The sequence below is a fragment of the Cryptomeria japonica genome, chromosome 5, assembly GCF_030272615.1.
Source record: "Cryptomeria japonica chromosome 5, Sugi_1.0, whole genome shotgun sequence".
NCBI lineage: Eukaryota > Viridiplantae > Streptophyta > Pinopsida > Cupressales > Cupressaceae > Cryptomeria > Cryptomeria japonica.
Window position 1 is genome coordinate 182,566,851 of NC_081409.1, and position 19,867 is coordinate 182,586,717.

The 19,867-nt window shown below is 34.0% G+C and overlaps 1 protein-coding gene across 1 annotated transcript; it reads left to right on the forward strand.

Moving 5' to 3' along the window:
* Nucleotides 1–16,004: 16,004 nt before the first annotated feature.
* On the forward strand, nt 16,005–18,142 carry LOC131027109 (probable receptor-like protein kinase At1g11050). The gene has a single exon (XM_057957090.2). The coding sequence runs from the start codon at nt 16,178–16,180 to the stop codon at nt 18,023–18,025; it is 1,848 nt and encodes a 615-aa protein (XP_057813073.2). The 5' UTR covers nt 16,005–16,177; the 3' UTR covers nt 18,026–18,142.
* The last annotated feature ends 1,725 nt before the right edge of the window (nt 18,143–19,867 follow it).

Consider the following 19,867-nt stretch of genomic DNA (forward strand, 5'->3'; position numbering starts at 1 on the left):
ATTTGTGAATTAAAGATTAAGAGACTATATTGAACAAAGTTCCTTTATGTGATTATCGTTAAATTGAATTGTTCGATTTAAATTGGGAGCAAGTTCAATTAAATAGTTAATTTTAATGTTAAATTTGTTATGTTTATATTGTTGAAAAAGAAAGATTTAAATTCAATTGCAATAGAATTAATTTTATCTTCTTGGCATTTTGGAAATAGAAAGGTTAAATTCAGTTATTTGGAAAAATCAATTTTTAATTGAAAAGCAAATTTATTTTATTGATATAGTTGGAAAATAATGATTTTTGAGGAATTATTTTAAATAAAAATTTTAATTCCAAAAATAAATTTTTGGTCAAACTCCTCCCATTTAACCTAGACTTTTGGAAAATATGAGGGATTGATTTTTTTTGGAAAATATTTTTGGATGAAAATTTGGGGGTTTTGGAGGAGGAGAAATTTCTTGAGCTTGAAGGTTGGGTTCCTCTCTAAATCTTTTCCAGGATTGATATATGAGGTAAGACTCTGGTTAATTTTATTGATTTCCTTGTTTTAAAGAAATTGTTGTGGATCTTTAAGAAATTTGTGTGTGAAGATTGAAAAATCTCTTCTATTTGGGGAAAATGAAACAGATGCAAGTTTATTTCCAATCCAAACCCTTCTTGTTTGTTTCCATTCCAAGTTTAGATTATGGTTGCTCTGATTGTTTTAAAAATCAAAAATAAACTTGAGATTGGCTGTTTTCAATGAAATTTGTTAAAATTCTAAGTTAATGCTTTCAAATTTAAGTTTTTAATCAGAGATCTCTGCCTGTGGTTGGATGATAATCAATCTTGTTTGGCCAATATGCTGTTGGTTTTGGAGAAATTTTCCCCTTTCCTAATCTGGGTATTTTTAAAAATTGCAGATGGGAAAATAAAATAAAACTTTAATTATTTTAGTCTCTGTCGAGACTGTGGTTTTGGCTGGGAGATGTTTTCTTAGCAGGGTCTTTAAATTATATATATATATATATATATATATATATATATATATATATATATATATATATATATATATATATATATATATATATATAATAACCCTCCACGTGGCAGAGTTTTCCCCCACCACGTGGAGGGGTGTAGCGTGCCCCTGGGTAGCATAGTTGCCTTGGTAGCTACTGCTACCTTTGGGTAGCAGCGCTACCTAAGGACAACACCTGCTACCCTTGGGTAGTAGTGCTACCAAGGGCAGCGTGAGCTCCCAAGGGGGGGGCCCACATGGGTACCCTTCCCCATTTATATATGATGGTTTTTATAACACAAAAACATTTTCTTTTTAATTATTTTTTTATTATTAAAAAAAAATATAAATAGTTTAATATAAATAAAATGTTAATTTTTAATTATGATTAATGTGGCATAAATTATAATTTATGATTAATTTGATATTAATTAATTGTATAATGGAATATATACGTTAATTAATATTCAAATTTCATTTTATGATTAACGCATTTTTTTCTAATTAAATACTTGAATTGCTAATTCCGCAATTAAATATTAACTTGTTATATTTTATTAATCTTGGATTAATAAATAGTTAATTTGGGTATTTGTCTTATTGAGGAAGTATTTTTTTGGAAAAAAAATAGAATATTATTTTATTGGAAAATTGTTGAAATAAGATATATTTACTAATTGATTATTTTAAATAATATTTTATTCAAGAACATATCATTTGAGTAATTGAGAAGTAAATGAAATATTTTATCATTGGATATTTTGATCATTTAAACGATATACTCTTGGAAATTAATAATGTATTGTTTGGAATGTTGGTGAGTTAATGGTATTTTCAATTTGTAAAATAAATGGTATAGTTATAATCTTCCTCTGTTTTGAGACATAGGCGAATGGACCATTGAAATTGTGGTATTGTACTCACCTAGTAATGGTGATTTTTCTGTCAATGCTTTTTGAAAACTTAGATCAATTAGAGAATTGGATCAACTTTTATGTTTAAATCAATATGGGAAAATATTGTCTTTTCTGATTGTTGCCTTTGCAAGTTTAGTTTATGTATTCGCTTTTACTTAAGTAATGGCAAGTCGTGCTTTGTTTGATAGGACCTTGTCATATGGATTGACTTGGGGTACCTATTTCAGTCCTCGGACTCGAGTTTGATTGTAGTTTTGTGGTGGTGTCGTGATTGGTCATACCCTTTATGCAGGTGTCGAATGATTTTTTGTGGTCGACCTTAGTTGGTCAAGTATCTAGTTAGAGTACTGTTAGTAAGTGTACCTCTTTTGAGTCGTGTCTGACCAAATGGTTGTTCCCTCCATTTTGAACTTTGTTCGTCTAACCATGTGTATTTCTTGGTTTTTGAGTTCGTTTGAGTTTAGTCTAGTGTCGTATGGGAAAGTGGCTTTCGATTGGGGGCCGCGCCCAAAGTGGCTGTTGGGTAACCCGTCGAAAGTGAGTCTAATAAGTGATAACCTAACAGTAGATTAGAATGTTAATCTCTAAGTAAGATAATTGTGCCTCACACATGGGACGAGTGCTAACATAGACTCGACATGTTGTGAGAAGGCCTGAAATGGCAAACCATCATCCTTGTCTTCACGAAAGAATGTGTGGGTCCACATGAGGCTTGGATGGACCGGAGATACGGATTAGGTTGCCAGGGTAACCCAGTGTATGGGGTCAGAACCTATGAAGACCTGTCATGGTAACCATGCCAGGATGTGTGATGACACTTGTCCCTACGTTCGCTAGTGTGATGTCGTATTGTCCTGTTGGGAGTACGTTTGTGGGTCGTCCTATTGTCTATGCCCTTGTGAGTATTGGGTTTCATGTTAGACCTTGGGTGGTGATGACATAGTTTTGTGGATGTCCTAATGGACCTTTGCATTAGCTTCGATTATGTTCAGCTGGATCCTTTCCTTTTTCAGGGATCATTTATGTATTTATTGATCGATGTGGTCGTTTGTATATTGATTATGTTTTGCCTTGATGGCAGGATTGTAAATTATGAGAACCTCATGTATTCTTTACTTTATTAATTATCAGAGGGGTCTTGCAGTTGAGCAGACCCGGAGATGTAGCCCTTTAGGGGTGAACTCCGAGATCATCTTGGTGTTATGTGATTCTTTTATTCTTATGTTTCATGTTTAGTGTTAGCGTGTATGGATGACATTTTGATAGAATGTATAAGTGGATAAGATGAAATTAATCTTAAATGCATGTATGTAGTTGTCTTTTAAATGCAGTAAATTGGTTCATGAAAGAATGTAGCTTAGAGTAATAGAACATATTCTATTGTTGTTAAGGAAATTAAGTATGCATGGAAGATCTCATAAGTATGATGAAATTCTTGTGTGTTAGGATATTAGATGCATGGCTTATATTTTAATGAAAAGTTGGAATGTAAGTTATGAATAAATCTTAATGGATGAACATTATATTGTGATCTATATTTTCATCTTCTGAAAGAAATTTATCCTTGTATAAGAATTATGTCATTATTAAGATAATTAGCTTATTGGATTTATTAGTGTGAGTTAAATGAATTATGGAATTAAGTAATCATGTTGCGAAACTTCTTAGGTGTTAGTTGATGTCTTCCACTGTGTAATTTGAACTTTGATATCTTGTTGTATCATTATGTTGTGTTTAACTTTAAAAAAAAATTATTGCACTCCATTCTTGTGTTATAGCTTAATCCCTTCTGGGTTTCCTGGCAGGGCATTACATTTGGTATCAGAGCCCATGTTGCAAACACTAGGATCTCTGGTGTCGTGCTTGCCCTTAGTTGGTGTGAGGTGTATTGACCTTATGTGCATGCTTGTCCTCCTTTTTGTATGTGAGTGATTGAGCAAACCTTAACTTGTGTGTAACGTGTGTGTTCACACCTTTTTTTCACCTTCTTGATGTTGGTGTTTTGAGTGATTATATGTGCTTCATGTGCTTATTGATGTTTTGGTCTACGATTACTCATATTCTGAAAGAGAGTTGTATGTACCTTCCTTATTGAGTGTTGTACTCTTTGGACTAATCCATCTGGGTTGGTCAGTGCTTGTCTGGAATCTGAAAGTACGAAATGTGCTTGTTTAAGATTATGATCTAGTTTAGTGTTGTTCGCTTGAAGGACTAGTATGGTAGATATTGAATGCTCATTTTGTAGCAAATTGAATGATTATCACCCTTCATCCTCTCTCTCTCTAGAAATTAAAATGTTTGTGATATGTGTAATTATCTCTTATGAGAGTTTTCTTTTTGCGAGAGAAAGGTTGTGACTTTTTGAACCCTTGTGTGAACCCTATGACGCTTCTGTGTTTTTAGGTTATAAAAGGGGCTATGGGTTTGAAAGTTAATATTGGTTATTGGGAGAAAACTGTATGTTTAAATTAAAGAATTCTCCATGTGTTTTGTAGGAGTAACATAATTAAATTCTATCTTAAGTGATGTGCATTAATATGCGAATAGTTGAATTATGTGAAACTGCTTTGTTTGTAAAAGAAGTATTAAAGGGAACATGTTATAGTAGCTTCGAGAGTGTATTAATGTGTTCCACGAAAGATTGTTTTATGTGTTTTATTAAACCAGTTTGATCGAGAATTTATTTTAGCAATGCTCCATTGAACTTGCTTTTGGGTATATATAATTACCTTATTATGTTTAGAAAGTGCAAATGAAAAGCTTGTTTGATGTGCATGCATTATGATGTATTATTTTGTTGATAGCTCCTCGCTTACCTTCTGATCGTAATTTGATTTTCAATGATAGGTTGCAAATTATGATACGTGTCTGTATTGTATTAAAGTAGTGAGTGTTCTCAAGAGGTCTTGCATCATCGATAAGATTACCTGTTTTGATCTCTGTTGTTTGGAAAACTAGAACATTCAGTTGCAACCATAATAATTGGAAATGTCATGTTAGGCTAATTGACATCCTTCTAAAACGGTAGCGAAATGAAAACCGTGCAAATAAAATGATAGACTTATAGTGAGAAATTTTAGCTTGTAGTGTGACGTTGTTGATCTTGTGTCTTTGTAGGAAATAGTTTGATTATCAAACTCTCTTTCCCTTCTCTTTGCCTAGATTATAAGATTTTTAGAAATGCTTCGAAGAATGCATTGATTTAAATAGAATGTTTATTAAGCATGTGAAATTGTACTGTTGTATTTTGGCTTCATATTGAAAGATGAAAGTCCTCTTTGGAAAAGAATTTGCATAGTTAGTAATTTAGTTACGAATGCTTAGTGAAATTCGAGAAAGATATAGGAATGATGTTATTTCCTTATGTAATTGTGAATTGTTAATAATTTTAGTACTTGTATCTAGAGTAAACTTGATTCAGTCATTCATGTGGGAAGCATAATTAAAATCTCCCTTGAGTAGATGATAGCGTACTGAAAAGTACTCCCCGTAAATGTGACTAAACCAGTACTGGTGTATCCATGTGTACTATAAGAAGCCAGTGCTTATTATATGTGCCCATGGGTTGGTGAAGTAATCAACCATAGAGGATATGTTGCTTATGAGTATGGGAAACCATACTATTTATGTGATGTTGCTTATTTGTTTTCCTACTGAGTACCAAACCTCGGTTGTGGGTAATTCAGTATGTTAAGGGGTAGTATTCGAAGTCACCATTCCTTGAATAGTATGGATCGGTGTATGAGTAATGTTGGCGCGAAGCAACTTTAGCTTCTCTATTTCGAGGAATGATATAGTTATACAATAAAACTGTATCAAAGGTGTACTCAATACTTTCCCTTTTGATGAATCTATTATAGGTTTATGTGTGGCAGCCTATTCCTTTCCTTTATTTGAGTATATTGATTGTGATTCTTGAGCATAGTGATGGTGTATTTTGGAGGATCCTTTGCCTTGTCTTCATGAAAGGTAGGTTTATCCACATGAGCTACCAATTAGTATGTGTTGGTGGGCATGTGGGTGGACCTTAGTCATGTATATCTCTGGCTTACAATGAGTATCCTTCTAGATACGTCGCTATGCGGGATGTGACCTGTACGTGCTTGCTTCTGCGAGGTACACTACCATGCGGGATACGTCCATTGCGTGTCTTCTCCGCTTGGGGTATTGCCATGTCGCGTGACGACGTGATGCGGGGTGATGTCAAGGTGCACATTGCCATGCCATGTGGGTAGTGTGACTATGTCGCACCACATGATGAGCTACTACAATAGCTAGACAATTGTTCCTTCCTTCCTCGTTGGTGGCTAGATGCTAGTCACACAGTGATGTTATGTGTAGTTGTGATATTCTTTATATTTCTTTGGGGACCAGCAATTTATTTTACTTTGACTTTGAAGGTTTAGCCACAATCTTGTGATCTTTTGCATTCTTGATTTGGTGTTGCAAATTCTGGATTATTTTATTGCCTTATTGTTGGAATTGATGATTTACTATCTTTATTCATCTGTAATTTGGTGGCTAAACTGATTTATCCTTATTGTTTTCGTATGCTGGTCTTGTGTTGAAATGTGAAATTCTTCTCCAAGGATGTATGAGATGGTCTTGGTTGAGTGTGTACGAGGAAGTAGACGTAGGGAACCTTGAGGATAGGGGTATGTGAGGCTATGATGCAGCTAGGATCCATACCTATCTATGTGTGGTGACTATCTCTTGGAGGCTAACCACCTTACTCAACAAGGGATGTTCACAAAGGTCTTGTATGGAAGGTAGCACCGCTATGGCATGCCCTAGCACCATCAAGCCTTTGAGTGAGATATTGGATATTTATGAGCATATTTTGGTTCTGAGATTAGGCATAGAGATGCTAATCATGCATGTTATCTTTGACCGAGCATTAGACATGCTCACATGTGGCCTTTTGAGTTGTACATTTCAATTATGTGAAGTATTATTATGTGTATCATGGAGTAAATTGTGTTAACTTGTCACTATGTTATGGGACATAGTCTTTGGAAAGGTGGTTATATGCTTGGTAAGTGTAAGCAATTGAGTTATCTATGTTGCTCTTATTTCATGAATGTTAACTTGGTTGTAGAAATTGATATTTGAAGCTAGTTCTATGCGATAAAGTTTTATGAAAATGATGTATTGGTAAATGGAAGTTGATCTTAATGGCAAGTTTTCTTGTCATAGTTGGTAGATCGGTATGGTAATTGTTGTTTACCTTTTTGTAATGCATTAATTTGGTGTAATGAAAGGGAGAAAATTCTTGTTTCTCCGCTATGATTATTGATAGTTCCTAGAATATTTTAAGAAATGCATGTATTTAGATGTATCTTACCAATGGGTAATGGCATTCGTAAAGGATTTTGCAATAATGTTCCATTTATTTATGGAAGATTCCTATGTGCAATTTCATCTTTGTTGAATGAGTTTCAGGGCTGATGCGTGCGACATGTTCTCCATCTAGTCTTACGACATCCAAGAGTAAGTCGGAACCTAGGGGGGAAGAATGTAGTACCCCTACCCTAACCAATTTCTAATCACGGTTTAATCTTTGGTTAATTTATCATAATATAATGATTATAGTCAGATGTGTTGATTTAGTGCATATTTGTTAATGTGGTTTTCGCACCAGTTGTATGCAAGTTGTTTAGTGTTCCTATTTCGTGTTATTAATATCGGGCTAATGCTTTCATTAAGTTTATATATGTATGCATGTATGACTCTTGGTTGCAGGAGATTTCAGGTACAACGCCGCATGAGTGCGAGGTTTGTCTTCACTTGGATTTGCAGGTTTGAGTGTACCTTTTCAATCCTTAGAGTTGGATTAGGTGGTCGTAAGACCTTAGTTTGACCATAGTCATGCTCAAGTGAGCACCGTCAGTCGTCGTCGGTATTCCCTTTTGGTTGGGTTTGCGAGTCGTCTGTCTGGTTGACCTTCTTGGTTGCATGTTTGGTGTGTATGGTTAAATTGAGTAATTAGTCCTTAGTATTTAATTCGATTAAATATGTATTTGCGAATTAAAGATTAAGAGACTATATTGAGCAAAGTTCCTTTATGCGATTATCGTTAAATTGAATTGTTCGATTTAAATTGGGAGCAAGTTTAATTAAATAGTTAATTTTAATGTTAAATTTGTTATGTTTATGTTGTTGAAAAAGAAAGATTTAAATTCAATTGCAATAGAATTAATTTTATCTTCTTGGCATTTTGGAAATAGAAAGGTTAAATTTAGTTATTTGGAAAAATCAATTTTTAATTGAAAAGCAAATTTATTTTATTGATATAGTTGGAAAATAATGATTTTTGAGGAATTATTTTAAATAAAAAATTTAATTCCAAAAACAAATTTTTGGTCAAACTCCTCCCATTTAACCTAGAATTTTGGAAAATATGAGGGATTGATTTTTTTTGGAAAATATTTTTGGGAAAATATTTTTGGATGAAAATCTGGGGGTTTTGGAGGAGGAGAAATTTCTTGAGCCTACAAGTTGGGCTCCTCTCTAAATCTTTTCTAGAAATCTCTGGTTAATTTTATTGATTTCCTTGTTTTAAAGAAATTGTTGTGGATCTTTAAGAAATTTGTGTGTGAAGATTGTAAAATCTCTTCTATTTGGGGAAAATGAAACAGATACAAGTTTATTTCCAATCCAAACCCTTCTTGTTTGTTTCCATTCCAAGTTTAGATTGTGGTTGCTCTGATTATTTTCAAAATAAAAAATAAACTTGAGATTGGCTGTTTTCAATGAAATTTGTTAAAATTCTAAGTTAATGCTTTCAAATTCAAGTTATTAATCAGAGATATCTGCCTATGGTTGGATGATAATCAATCTTGTTTGGCCAAGATGCTATTGGTTTTGGAGAAATTTTCCCCTTTCCTGATCTGGGTATTTTTAAAAATTGCAGATGGGAAAATAAAATAAAACTTTAATTATTTTAGTCTCTGCTGAGACTGTGGTTTTGGCTGGGAGATGTTTTCTTAGCAGGGTCTTTAAATTATATATATATATATATATATATATATATATATATATATATATATATATATATATATATATATATATATATATATATATATATATATATATATATATATATAACCCTCCACGTGGCAGAGTTTTCCCCCACCACGTGGAGGGGTGTAGCGTGCCCTTGGGTAGCATCGCTGCCTTGGTAGCTACTGCTACCTTTGGGTAGCAGTGCTGCCTAAGGACAGCGCCTGCTACCCTTGGGTAGCAGCGCTACCAAGGGCAGCGTGAGCTCCCAAGGGGGGGGGGGGGGGGGGGGGGGCACGTGGGTACCCTCCCCCATTTATATATGATGGTTTTTATAAAACAAAAACATTTTTTTTTTAATATTTTTTTTATTATTAAAAAAAATATAAATAGTTTAATATAAATAAAATGTTAATTTTTAATTATGATTAATGTGGCAGAAATTATAATTTATGATTAATTTGATATTAATTAATTGTATAATGGAATATATACGTTAATTAATATTCAGATTTCATTTTATGATTAACGTATTTTTTTCTAATTAAATACTTGAATTGCTAATTTCGCAATTAAATATTAATTTGTTATATTTTATTAATCTTGGATTAATAAATATATACATTATTAATAGTTAATTTGGGTATTTGTCTTATTGAGGAAGTATTTTTTTGAAAAAAAAAGAATATTATTTTATTGGAAAATTGTTGAAATAAGATATATTTACTAATTGATTATTTTAAATAATATTTTATTCAAGAACATATCATTTGAGTAATTGAGAAGTAAATGAAATATTTTATCATTGGATATTTTGATCATTTAAACGATATACTATTGGAAATTAATAATGTATTGTTTGGAATGTTGGTGAGTTAATGGTATTTTCAATTTGTAAAATAAATGGTATAGTTATAATCTTCCTCTGTTTTGAGACATAGGCGAATGGACCATTGAAATTGTGGTATTATACACACCTGGTAACGGTGATTTTTCTGTCAATGCTTTTTGAAAACTTAGATTAATTAGAGAATTGGATCAACTTTTATATTTAAATCAATATGGGAAAATATTGTCTTTTCTGATTGTTGCCTTTGCAAGTTTAGTTTATGTATTCGCTTTTACTTAAGTAATGGCAAGTTGTGCTTTGTTTGATAGGACCTTGTCGTATGGATTGACTTGGGGTACCTATTTCAGTCCTCGGACTCGAGTTTGACTGTAGTTTTGTGGTGGTGTCATGATTGGTCATACCCTTTATGCGGGTGTCGAATGATGTTTTGTGGTTGACCTTAGCTGGTCAAGTATCTAGTTAGAGTACCGTCAGTAAGTGTACCTCTTTTGAGTCGTGTCTGACCAAATGGTTGTTCCCTCCATTTTGAACTTCGTTCGTCTGACCATGTGTATTTCTTGGTTTTTGAGTTCGTTTGAGTTTAGTCTAGTGTCGTATGGGAAAGTGGCTTTCGATTGGGGGCCGCACCCAAAGTGGCTGCTGGGTAACTCGTCGAAATTGAGTCTAATAAGTGATAATCTAACAGTAGATTAGAATGTTAATCTCTAAGTAAAATAATTGTGCCTCACAAATGGGATGAGTGCTAACACAGACTCGACATGCTGTGAGAAGGCCTGAAATGGCAAACCATCATCCTTGTCTTCACGAAAGGATGTGTGGGTCCACATGAGGCTTGGATGGACCGGAGGTATGGATTAGGTTGCTAGGGTAACCCAGTGTATGGGGCCGAAACCTATGAAGACCTGCCATGGTAACCATACCAGGATGTGTGATGACACTTGTCCCTACGTTCGCTAGTGTGATGTCGTATTGTCCTGTTGGGAGTACATTTGTGGGTTGTCCTATTGTCTATGCCCTTGTGAGTATTGGGTTTCATGTTAGACCTTGGGTGGTGATGACACAGTTTTGTGGATATCCTAATGGACCTTTGCATTAGCTTCGATTATGTTCAGCTGGATCATTTCCTTTTTCAGGGATCGTTTATGTATTTATTGACCGATGTGGTCATTTGTATATTGATTATGTTTTGCCTTGATGGCAGGATTGTAAATTATGAGAACCTCATGTATTCTTTACTTTATTAATTATCAGAGGGGTCTTGCAGTTGAGAACACCCAGAGATGTAGCCCTTTAGGGGTGAACTCCGAGATCATCTTGGTGTTATGTGATTCTTTTATTCTTATGTTTCATGTTTAGTGTTAGCATGTATGGATGACATTTTGATAGAATGTATAAGTGGATAAGATGATATTAATCTTAAATGCATGTATGCAGTTGTCTTTTAAATGCAGTAAATTGGTTCATGAAAGAATGTAGCTTAGAGTAATAGAACATATTATGTTGTTGTTAAGGAAATTAAGTATGCATGGAAGATCTCATAAGTATGATGAAATTCTTGTGTGTTAGGAGATTAGATGCATGGCTTATATTTTAATGAAAAGTTGGAATGTAAGGTATGAATAAATCTTAATGGATGAACATTATATTGTGATCTATATTTTCATCTTCTGAAAGAAATTTATCCTTGTATAAGAATTATGTCATTATTAAGATAATCAACTTATTGGATTTATTAGTATGAGTTAAATGAATTATGGAATTAAGTAATCAAGTTGGGAAACTTCTTAGGTGTTAATTGATGTCTTCTGCTGTGTAATTTGAACTTTGATATCTTGTTGTATCATTATGTTGTGTTTAACTTTAAAACAAAAATTATTGCACTCCATTCTTGTGTTATAGCTTAATCCCTTCGGGGTTTCCTGGTGGGGCATTACACCTCACCATTGCGGGCCTACTTCCGCAGTACTCGCAGTGGTGATGGGACCCATGGGTCCCACTCCCACTCCCTCCATTTCATCCTTTTTTTCTTTTTTTTAAATGCCATTTCAATTAAATTCGTGGCAATTTGTATAATGTTAATATTTTTTTTTTTATATAAATTTTAGTTTAATAAAAAAATTTAAACTTAGGTAAATTTTTAGATTTATAATTAGTTTTAGAAAATTTATAAATTGTAAATTAAATTTTACCTTATTAAATCCACTTAGCAATTTGTCCACGTCAATATGATTTGAAGCTAAATTCTATTTTTGGGACTAGTGACTTTATAGGCGATATTCTTGCATGTAACTTACACTACCTTCGCCTCATGCAAATTCCTTATATTGATTACATTTATTGGCGTCTCCATCTCCATGCAAGTTACACGTTTAAATATTATTATGCAAGTTTCCTAATTGTTATTATTATGCAAAGTTATACTTCAAGTTTTGAATAATAAATAATGTTAGTTATGGTTTTTATTCCATGTAATTCATCAAGTAGTTATTTCAATTAATTGAGCTTTGCAATGTCTAATTATACGCGTTCAATTCATAATTATTTTCCAAGCATGATGTTTATCATAAGTTAGAAAATTAAATAAAGGAAGTTGGAAAACCAAAACCTAGTAGCGTTCGGTATATACAGTGCCTCTGGGTCACGCTTACGGGTAATGTCGTCATGTTGAACTACTGCACTTAACGCCTAATAAAGCTACATCAACGACGTCTATGGCATCGTCCCTATAAATCGTCGAGGAGTAATAAGGGACACTTGGAAGTTAAAATCCAAGGGGTGGGTAATCCCCCTTGGATCGATAATTTAATAAGATAATTCTAAAACAATCTTTCATTCACTGAGTTAAACTATAGTAAACCCCTATAGGGATGATGAGTGAAATGCTTTTATAAAATTGATTTAATCTCGAAGAATTGTTGTCGATTAACAATTGGTCAAGGGTGACGCTTATGATAAGAATTAGGATCTAGTTGTTTTAGGCCACAAGCAATAGGACATCTTGAGCCTTTGCTTAAGCACTACCATCGTGGGTAGCAACCGCAGAGAAACTGTCTGGGACATTGACCCTAGAAAGGGTTGCGTACCCACTAATCAGTTTACATCAAACCATAGAGTAGAAAATAGAACTACATACTTTACGCCTTGATCCCGTGCCAAAGTGGGTATGTAGGCAGTCTTGGGACGGAATTGTCCCTCGTACTCAGGCGTTCGTGGGTGGGGTCTAGGCTTGGTATAGAAGGATTGAATAGAATCATAATTTGAAAGATAATTAAAATGGAAAAAGTAATTCAATGCATACTCTGAAGGAATCCCATATGGATTCGCTTGACTTCTCGAGGCTTTAAGCCAAATTTTGAGGCGGAATTCAAGCTTGTATTATGTTATTTAATTACTCCTAAGGACGGCGGCCTCGGTGCACTTCTATTAGAAGAGTGTAGTACTTAGTGAGTGGCAGGACCCGAATGGTCCCGATGAGTCTAAGTCTCTAGCCAGAGCACCTCCTATCTCGATTGGATAGATGCCTACCCCGTATGGGTAGATGCCTATCCTGTATTGGATAGATGAAATCTTATGTCCCGTATGGAAAAATGCCTACCCTGTATGGTTAGATGCTCACCCAAGATGGATGAATGCCTAATCCAAATGGATGGATGCCTAGAGTATGTGATTGAATCAAACACAATGATCAAATTAAACAAAAACAAAAAAAGAATTGTCAATTTTGTTGAGTTAATTATGGTGGGTTTTTACAGTATACATATGTATGTATATATGTATACATATGTGTATATGTATACATATATACATATATACACATATATATACGTATATTTATATATATGTATGTATGTATATGTGTGTGTGTTTGTCACTTCCAGTATCTTTATCTTTTTATGTCTCCATATCCGCCCTCTCATTGTCTCCCTCTTTCTATCTCTATTTATCCCTCTCTCTCTCACCCTCAATCTTTTTCATGTTATGCTTATTCTCTATCTCTCATTTCTATCCCTATTTCTCCCCCTCTCCCTCTCCTTCTATCCCTCCCTCCTTTTATATCTCTCTACTTTTGTCTCCTCTCTATTTTTCTCCTTTCCTCTCCCTCCCTCTATCTCCCCCTCCCATTGTCTCATTGTTTCTATCTCTATTTCTTCCTCTCCCTCTTCCTCTCTCCTATATCTCTCCCTGTCTATATAGTTATCTCTTACTCTCTCTCTCTCACCTTCAATCTTTTCTAGGTTATATTCATTTCTCATCTCCCCTTTCTATCCCTAGATCTCCCCCTCTCTTTATCCCTATTTCTCCCTCTCTTCGTCTCTCCCTCTCTTGTTATCTCTCCCTCCTTGAGTCAAAGTTTTTTTTTAGTCATGTTTGGACCCCTCTCACAAGATGCATAGTTGATTTTAAGTTGTCACTTTTATATTGATACCTTGGATGCACACACAACATCATTTTTTAAATGGCTTACCAATTGATCTTACACACTAAATAATTGTATGCAAAATACACCAAAACTTTCCCTAATTGACTTTCCACACTTCTTCGGCATACCCATGCACACCAAAGTGTGATTGCTAGTATATATATAACAATAAAACTAAAAATGTGAAAAGGAGAGAACAAAGAAATTGAAGAAAAAAGAAAAACAAAGCCTAAGAACAAATAAATGAAAGAGGCAAAGGAAAATAATTTCTAAAAGAGTAAAATAAATGTGAATAAAAAATGTTTCAATATGTGAACATTTGCATGTATGCATGAGAAAATATGACCATAGATATACATTAACTTTTACAAATAAATGTACACATACATATATAACATAAGCATGAACATACATCTTCATATGTGTATGTAGATAAATGTGTAGGATGCATATATGCATGCAAGAAAATATACTTTAACATATACAAATAAAGATACACACATACAACATACATGTATGCATATATAAGCATATACATATACATATGCATGTGTGTAAATATGTAAAAGCATAGTATACAAATATGCATGGAAGAAAAACGGTTAAAGAAAGAAAATATATAAATAAAACTAAATGTAAATATAAATATCAAAGAATATTTATATAAATAAAAGAGAAAAAATATAAGTAGATATTTTTATTTTATTTTTGTGTGAGAGAGAGAGAGAAATGCAAGTATATATCTTTGTCTCATAAATGCATATTTATTGTTGTATATGCTTCTTTCCACTTTTAAAGTTTTGTTACTCTCTCTTTCCAATTTCTCCCTTTGTTTTGTCTTGGTTCTCATGTCATTTCCCTAGTCTCACACCTACCATACATCGCCTCTACCCCTCCCACTTCCTCCTCCACTATTTAGTAGGTCTTGGTTTGCATTCTCTTATTTCTCCTCTCTAGCTCACTATCCCCAATAATAAATCATAGTATATGATCCAGAACATTGATACAAAAACATTCACATAATCAAATCCAAAAACTTTCAAATTCAATCTATAAACATGAATAAAATAAGTGATAAGTATAAATAAATGTCTATAACAAATAAATAAAAGACATTAAAAATACTCAATTTTATACGAAACTAAAATATTTACCAATCAAAACATTTTACTTAAAATAAATTAAAAAATAACATTATATCAAAATCTAACCTCTACACATTCTTCAATTAATGTACCCCTTATTTGGGAAAATATATTTTATTTCTTTACAACCTTGAAACAAACCAATCATGCTTTCGAGATTCTATCTTTATAAAAAAAATATAACCAATTTTCTAAAACGTGTTTGAAAGTTTCGGGAGCAGTTATTGTATAAAAATATTCTCCAATAAAGGAAAAAAGTTTCGGGGACAGTTTTTTAATCGTTTTTTTCTCCAATTGTATAAATAAAGTTTCGGGGGCAGTTTTGTAATTGTTTTTTTCCATTAAAAAAAAAAATCGGGGGCAGCACCAACGTGTTCAGTAGGCCCGCTTGAATTCAAGAAAAGTATGCAGAGAAACGACACGCAGTTAAATTTGACCGCCCAATTTAATAAATGGATTTCTGTGAAGTCATCGAAACCCACGGGCGACCAAAAAATCCATGTGACTGTAATTCTTAATTTACCGAAATCAAAAACTCTATATATTATAGGATTAAAAATTAATAAAAAATCATGATTTCTGTGATAATCCAATTTTCTGGATAGATGAGACGCACGGGGGACCGCCCAAGTCTTTGGAATCTAACTGTTGCTTGACAGCAAATTGAAATGGAATAATGTTTCTGCCTCCACTCACAGTTGTTTAATGATTTTCGACAGAGAATCGAACACATTACTTATCACCACTTTCCAGAGCGTTAGGTATGCCCATACTTTATCTATACTTTCAACTTGTCTTTAAACACCATTAATGGCTACCCATTAGCAGTACTGTCATTCTACCAGAAAATGAAGATGGGAGTGGAAGGATTCATGGTGGTGCTGTTACTACTGTATTGGGCAATCTTCAATGTTGCAGTCGAATGCCCAATTAACTTCGACTATGTTACCCAAATGTCATGGAATGCATCATCCTGTCGATCGATTCAATCTACAGAGGAACTGAAGAATTGTGGAATGGCGTTGAGAAGCATGTTGGGTGTAGGCCTCGCGCAATATCTGAGAGATGAATCGGCATTCCAACTTCCTGACAATGCCTCTGCTGCTGACTGCCTGACCAGATTCCAGCAAAAGCTGACATTTTTAGGTCTTCGACCTAATTTGGTTCAGCTCTGTTTCAACGACACATCTCAGTTTGTCTCGAATCCGAGCTCGTGTGCCGGAATACAGACCAAGAAAGACTGGATTGACAAAGTGGGAACAACTGCATTGGACACGGTATGCAAAGGAGATCTCTCTGCAATGCCTGCCTGTCATATATGCCATGACAGCGGAGAAATCGTTCACAGGCAATTGCTGGGCATGATAAAAGATGTTACAGAGGAAATAAGCACCCAATGCTACTATTTTGCGTGCCTGTATGCTATTGGAGTGATCAATGAATTCGGATCCATGAGTAGAAAATCTGCTGGGTGTATACTCCGTGTGCCATTCATGCACAGAAACCCCACATCTCACAGGCAAATCGTCTTATACGGTTTCATGGGCACCGCAATGGGCAGCATTATGCTCTGTAGCGTAGGAATGTGTTATTATTTGTGGGTGAAGATTAAAAACAGAGCCAAGCACAGACATTGGGTGGAAACGAGCAGAGGGCTTTTGAAGCCCAATACTGGGGCAGTCTGGTTCAGCTTGGAACAGATCATGGCCGCCACAAACAATTTCAGTGCCACCAATGTCATCGGTGAAGGAGGTTTTGGGACAGTGTACAGGGGAACTCTTTCCGACGGTCAACAGATCGCTGTGAAGAGAATCAGAAACTGCACTTCCGAAGGCGATTCGGAGTTCATAAACGAGGTGGAGATAATAAACAGCATCAGGCACCGTAATCTGGTTGTTCTCAGAGGTTTCTGTGTTGCTAGCGATGATACAGATGGACGCCAGAGGTTTCTGATCTATGACTACCTGGGTAATGGCAGCCTCGATGAACATATTTTCGAAGAAAGGGGTAAAAACAGGGGAGATTTGAATTGGGAGCAGAGGAAGAACATAGCAATCGGGACTGCAAAGGGCTTATGTTATTTGCATTTCGGAGTTCAGCCTGCAATTTATCACAGAGATATTAAGGCCACTAACATTCTGCTGGATGATGAAATGAACGCCTGTGTGGCGGATTTTGGGCTTGCGAGGATTACCACAGAAGGGCAATCGCACCTCACTACACGAATTGCAGGTACCCATGGCTACTTGGCCCCTGAATATGCTCTGTATGGTCAGCTTACAGATCGAAGTGATGTGTACAGTTTTGGGGTTGTTCTGTTGGAGATTATGAGTGGGAGAAAGGCTCTGGATACATCTGTGGAATCCTCATCTGATTATCTTATCACAGATTGGGCTTGGAAGCTTGTGAAGACGGGGAAAACGATTGAGATCTTAGATAAGGTAATCAGTGAGAAAGGGGCAGGGGATGTTATGGAGAGATTCGTTTTAGTGGGGATTTTGTGTGCGCATGTTATGGTTGCATTCAGACCGAGCATGGTGGAGGCTTTGAAGATGTTGGAGGGAGAAGTCGACATTCCAGAGATTCCCGACAGGCCTTTGCCTCTTCTCAATCAGGGAGCTTTTGACGATGGATACTATGACTCTTCCATCTTTTCAAATTCACAGTCTATGCAAACATTTAAGTCCTCTGGTTAAATAGTTGGAAGAATTTTTGTCAGATTTGTTTTTATTTATTGAATCAGATGATGTTAAAGAAGAAACTTTTCCAGGTTTTCTAATGGATTGTATAATAAAAATAATAATTTTTTAGAATGTTTGATTAGTGTTAAAATTTGTTTAAATTATAGTATATATTATATATTTGTTTTTTTTTTCAATATAATTGTAGTAATAAAAAAGGATGGAAAATAATGTAAGAAGAAAATATCGAGCAATAATTTTGTTATATTGATATTATAATTACTTTTATTAATATCTAAGTTATTTTTGTATGTATTTAATTTGTATATGTGTATCTTTTATGTTTGGGAAAACATATTTAATGTTGAATCTTGTAAGTCTTAATTGGAGAATTTTAGAAAATAAATTTCAATCTTTCATCCTAGTGATCAAATGTAATTTCTAAGCTCTACAAGTCATTTTGGTCCTAAAATTTATTGAAATGAGCTTTACTTGGCTAAAGTAGGTTATGTAAACTATGTGCAACTCTCTAAGATCTACTATTTAAAAATGGAAATAATAAGGTTAATAGATCAAAAATTAAGACTTTTGGAAGTTATGCTCTCATTTCAACAGTGTAACAGTGTTCATGAAAATAAGTGAAATTTATAAGGGGTTATACATGTTGATCAAGAAGATTTGCTAACTTATCACATGTTATTATTAACATAATAAAGTGTCTTTGAATGATTTTATATTACTAATTCAAGCACACATTTGTGGAATGATAGCTATAGTCTCTAAATAAAAAATATGTAGACTCTAAACATTATTGATTTTAAAGTGAAGAGCATAGATTAAGAAACAAAATATTTCATCTACTTAAGCTAAACAAACTTAAAAAAGAAAAAAGAAAAAAATATATATTAAAGGATATAAAAAATAACGGAAAAAATTAGTATAGCAATAAACATCAAAATTGTTGTAATAGTTGTTCTCTTTTATTAATGATTGGATTTTACACATACAAATTATATATATATATATATATATATATATATATATATATATATATATATATATATATATATATATATATATATATATATATATATATATTTTTTATTTTTTTTTTATTTTTATTTTTTTTCTTTTTTAAAATAGGTCACAATCTTACTAGTATAGAACATCCAAAACAAAACAACCGCAAGAGAAAATAACACAGTTAGCTCGAAAAAGATTATGTATTTTGTTAAGATGCTACCAACATAGGGAATAAATGAAGCGACGAGGAGGCCCAAAAGACTAGCTGAAAAACCAAATATTTTGTTTCTTCATCTATGTTCTTCACTTTAAATTAAATAATTGGTAATAAATAAAGAATATCTAGTCTCTAAACATTATTGGCGGGGGGTGTTGGCATATGTGCAGAATATGTTGACATGATGATATTGTGTTGTCATTGATGTCAATATGTTGAAAGAGAACTGGTAATATGCTGAAGAGTGAACCGGTAACATGATGAAGAGTGAACAGGATTATTGAAGTTAAGCAACTGACAAAGAGAACCGGTATGATGTTGTGAACCGGAACCGGTATGTTGGAACGAGAATTGGTATATGGAATGTTTTGTATCTAAGGATTCATATGGCATAACTACCAGTTGGTAGTCTCAGCTTCAGGGTTTCTGGTTGAAGTGTTTCGAGCTTGTGTGTTTCAACTGATGGCATTGTGTGATGAGTTAGCATTGTAATAGAGATCAGATCGTGTTGCCATGTCAGCCTCGTGCACGTGAAGGATCTTGCATGAAGGAGATTGATCCTATCTACCTCGGGAATGTGCGAAGTCTCTGCAAACGATGGAGAACGCATGATGGGT

What these genes read in the sequence shown, in the direction of transcription:
- LOC131027109 (XM_057957090.2), top strand. Translation starts at nt 16,178, where the DNA reads ATGAAGATGGGAGTGGAAGGATTCATGGTGGTGCTGTTACTACTGTAT.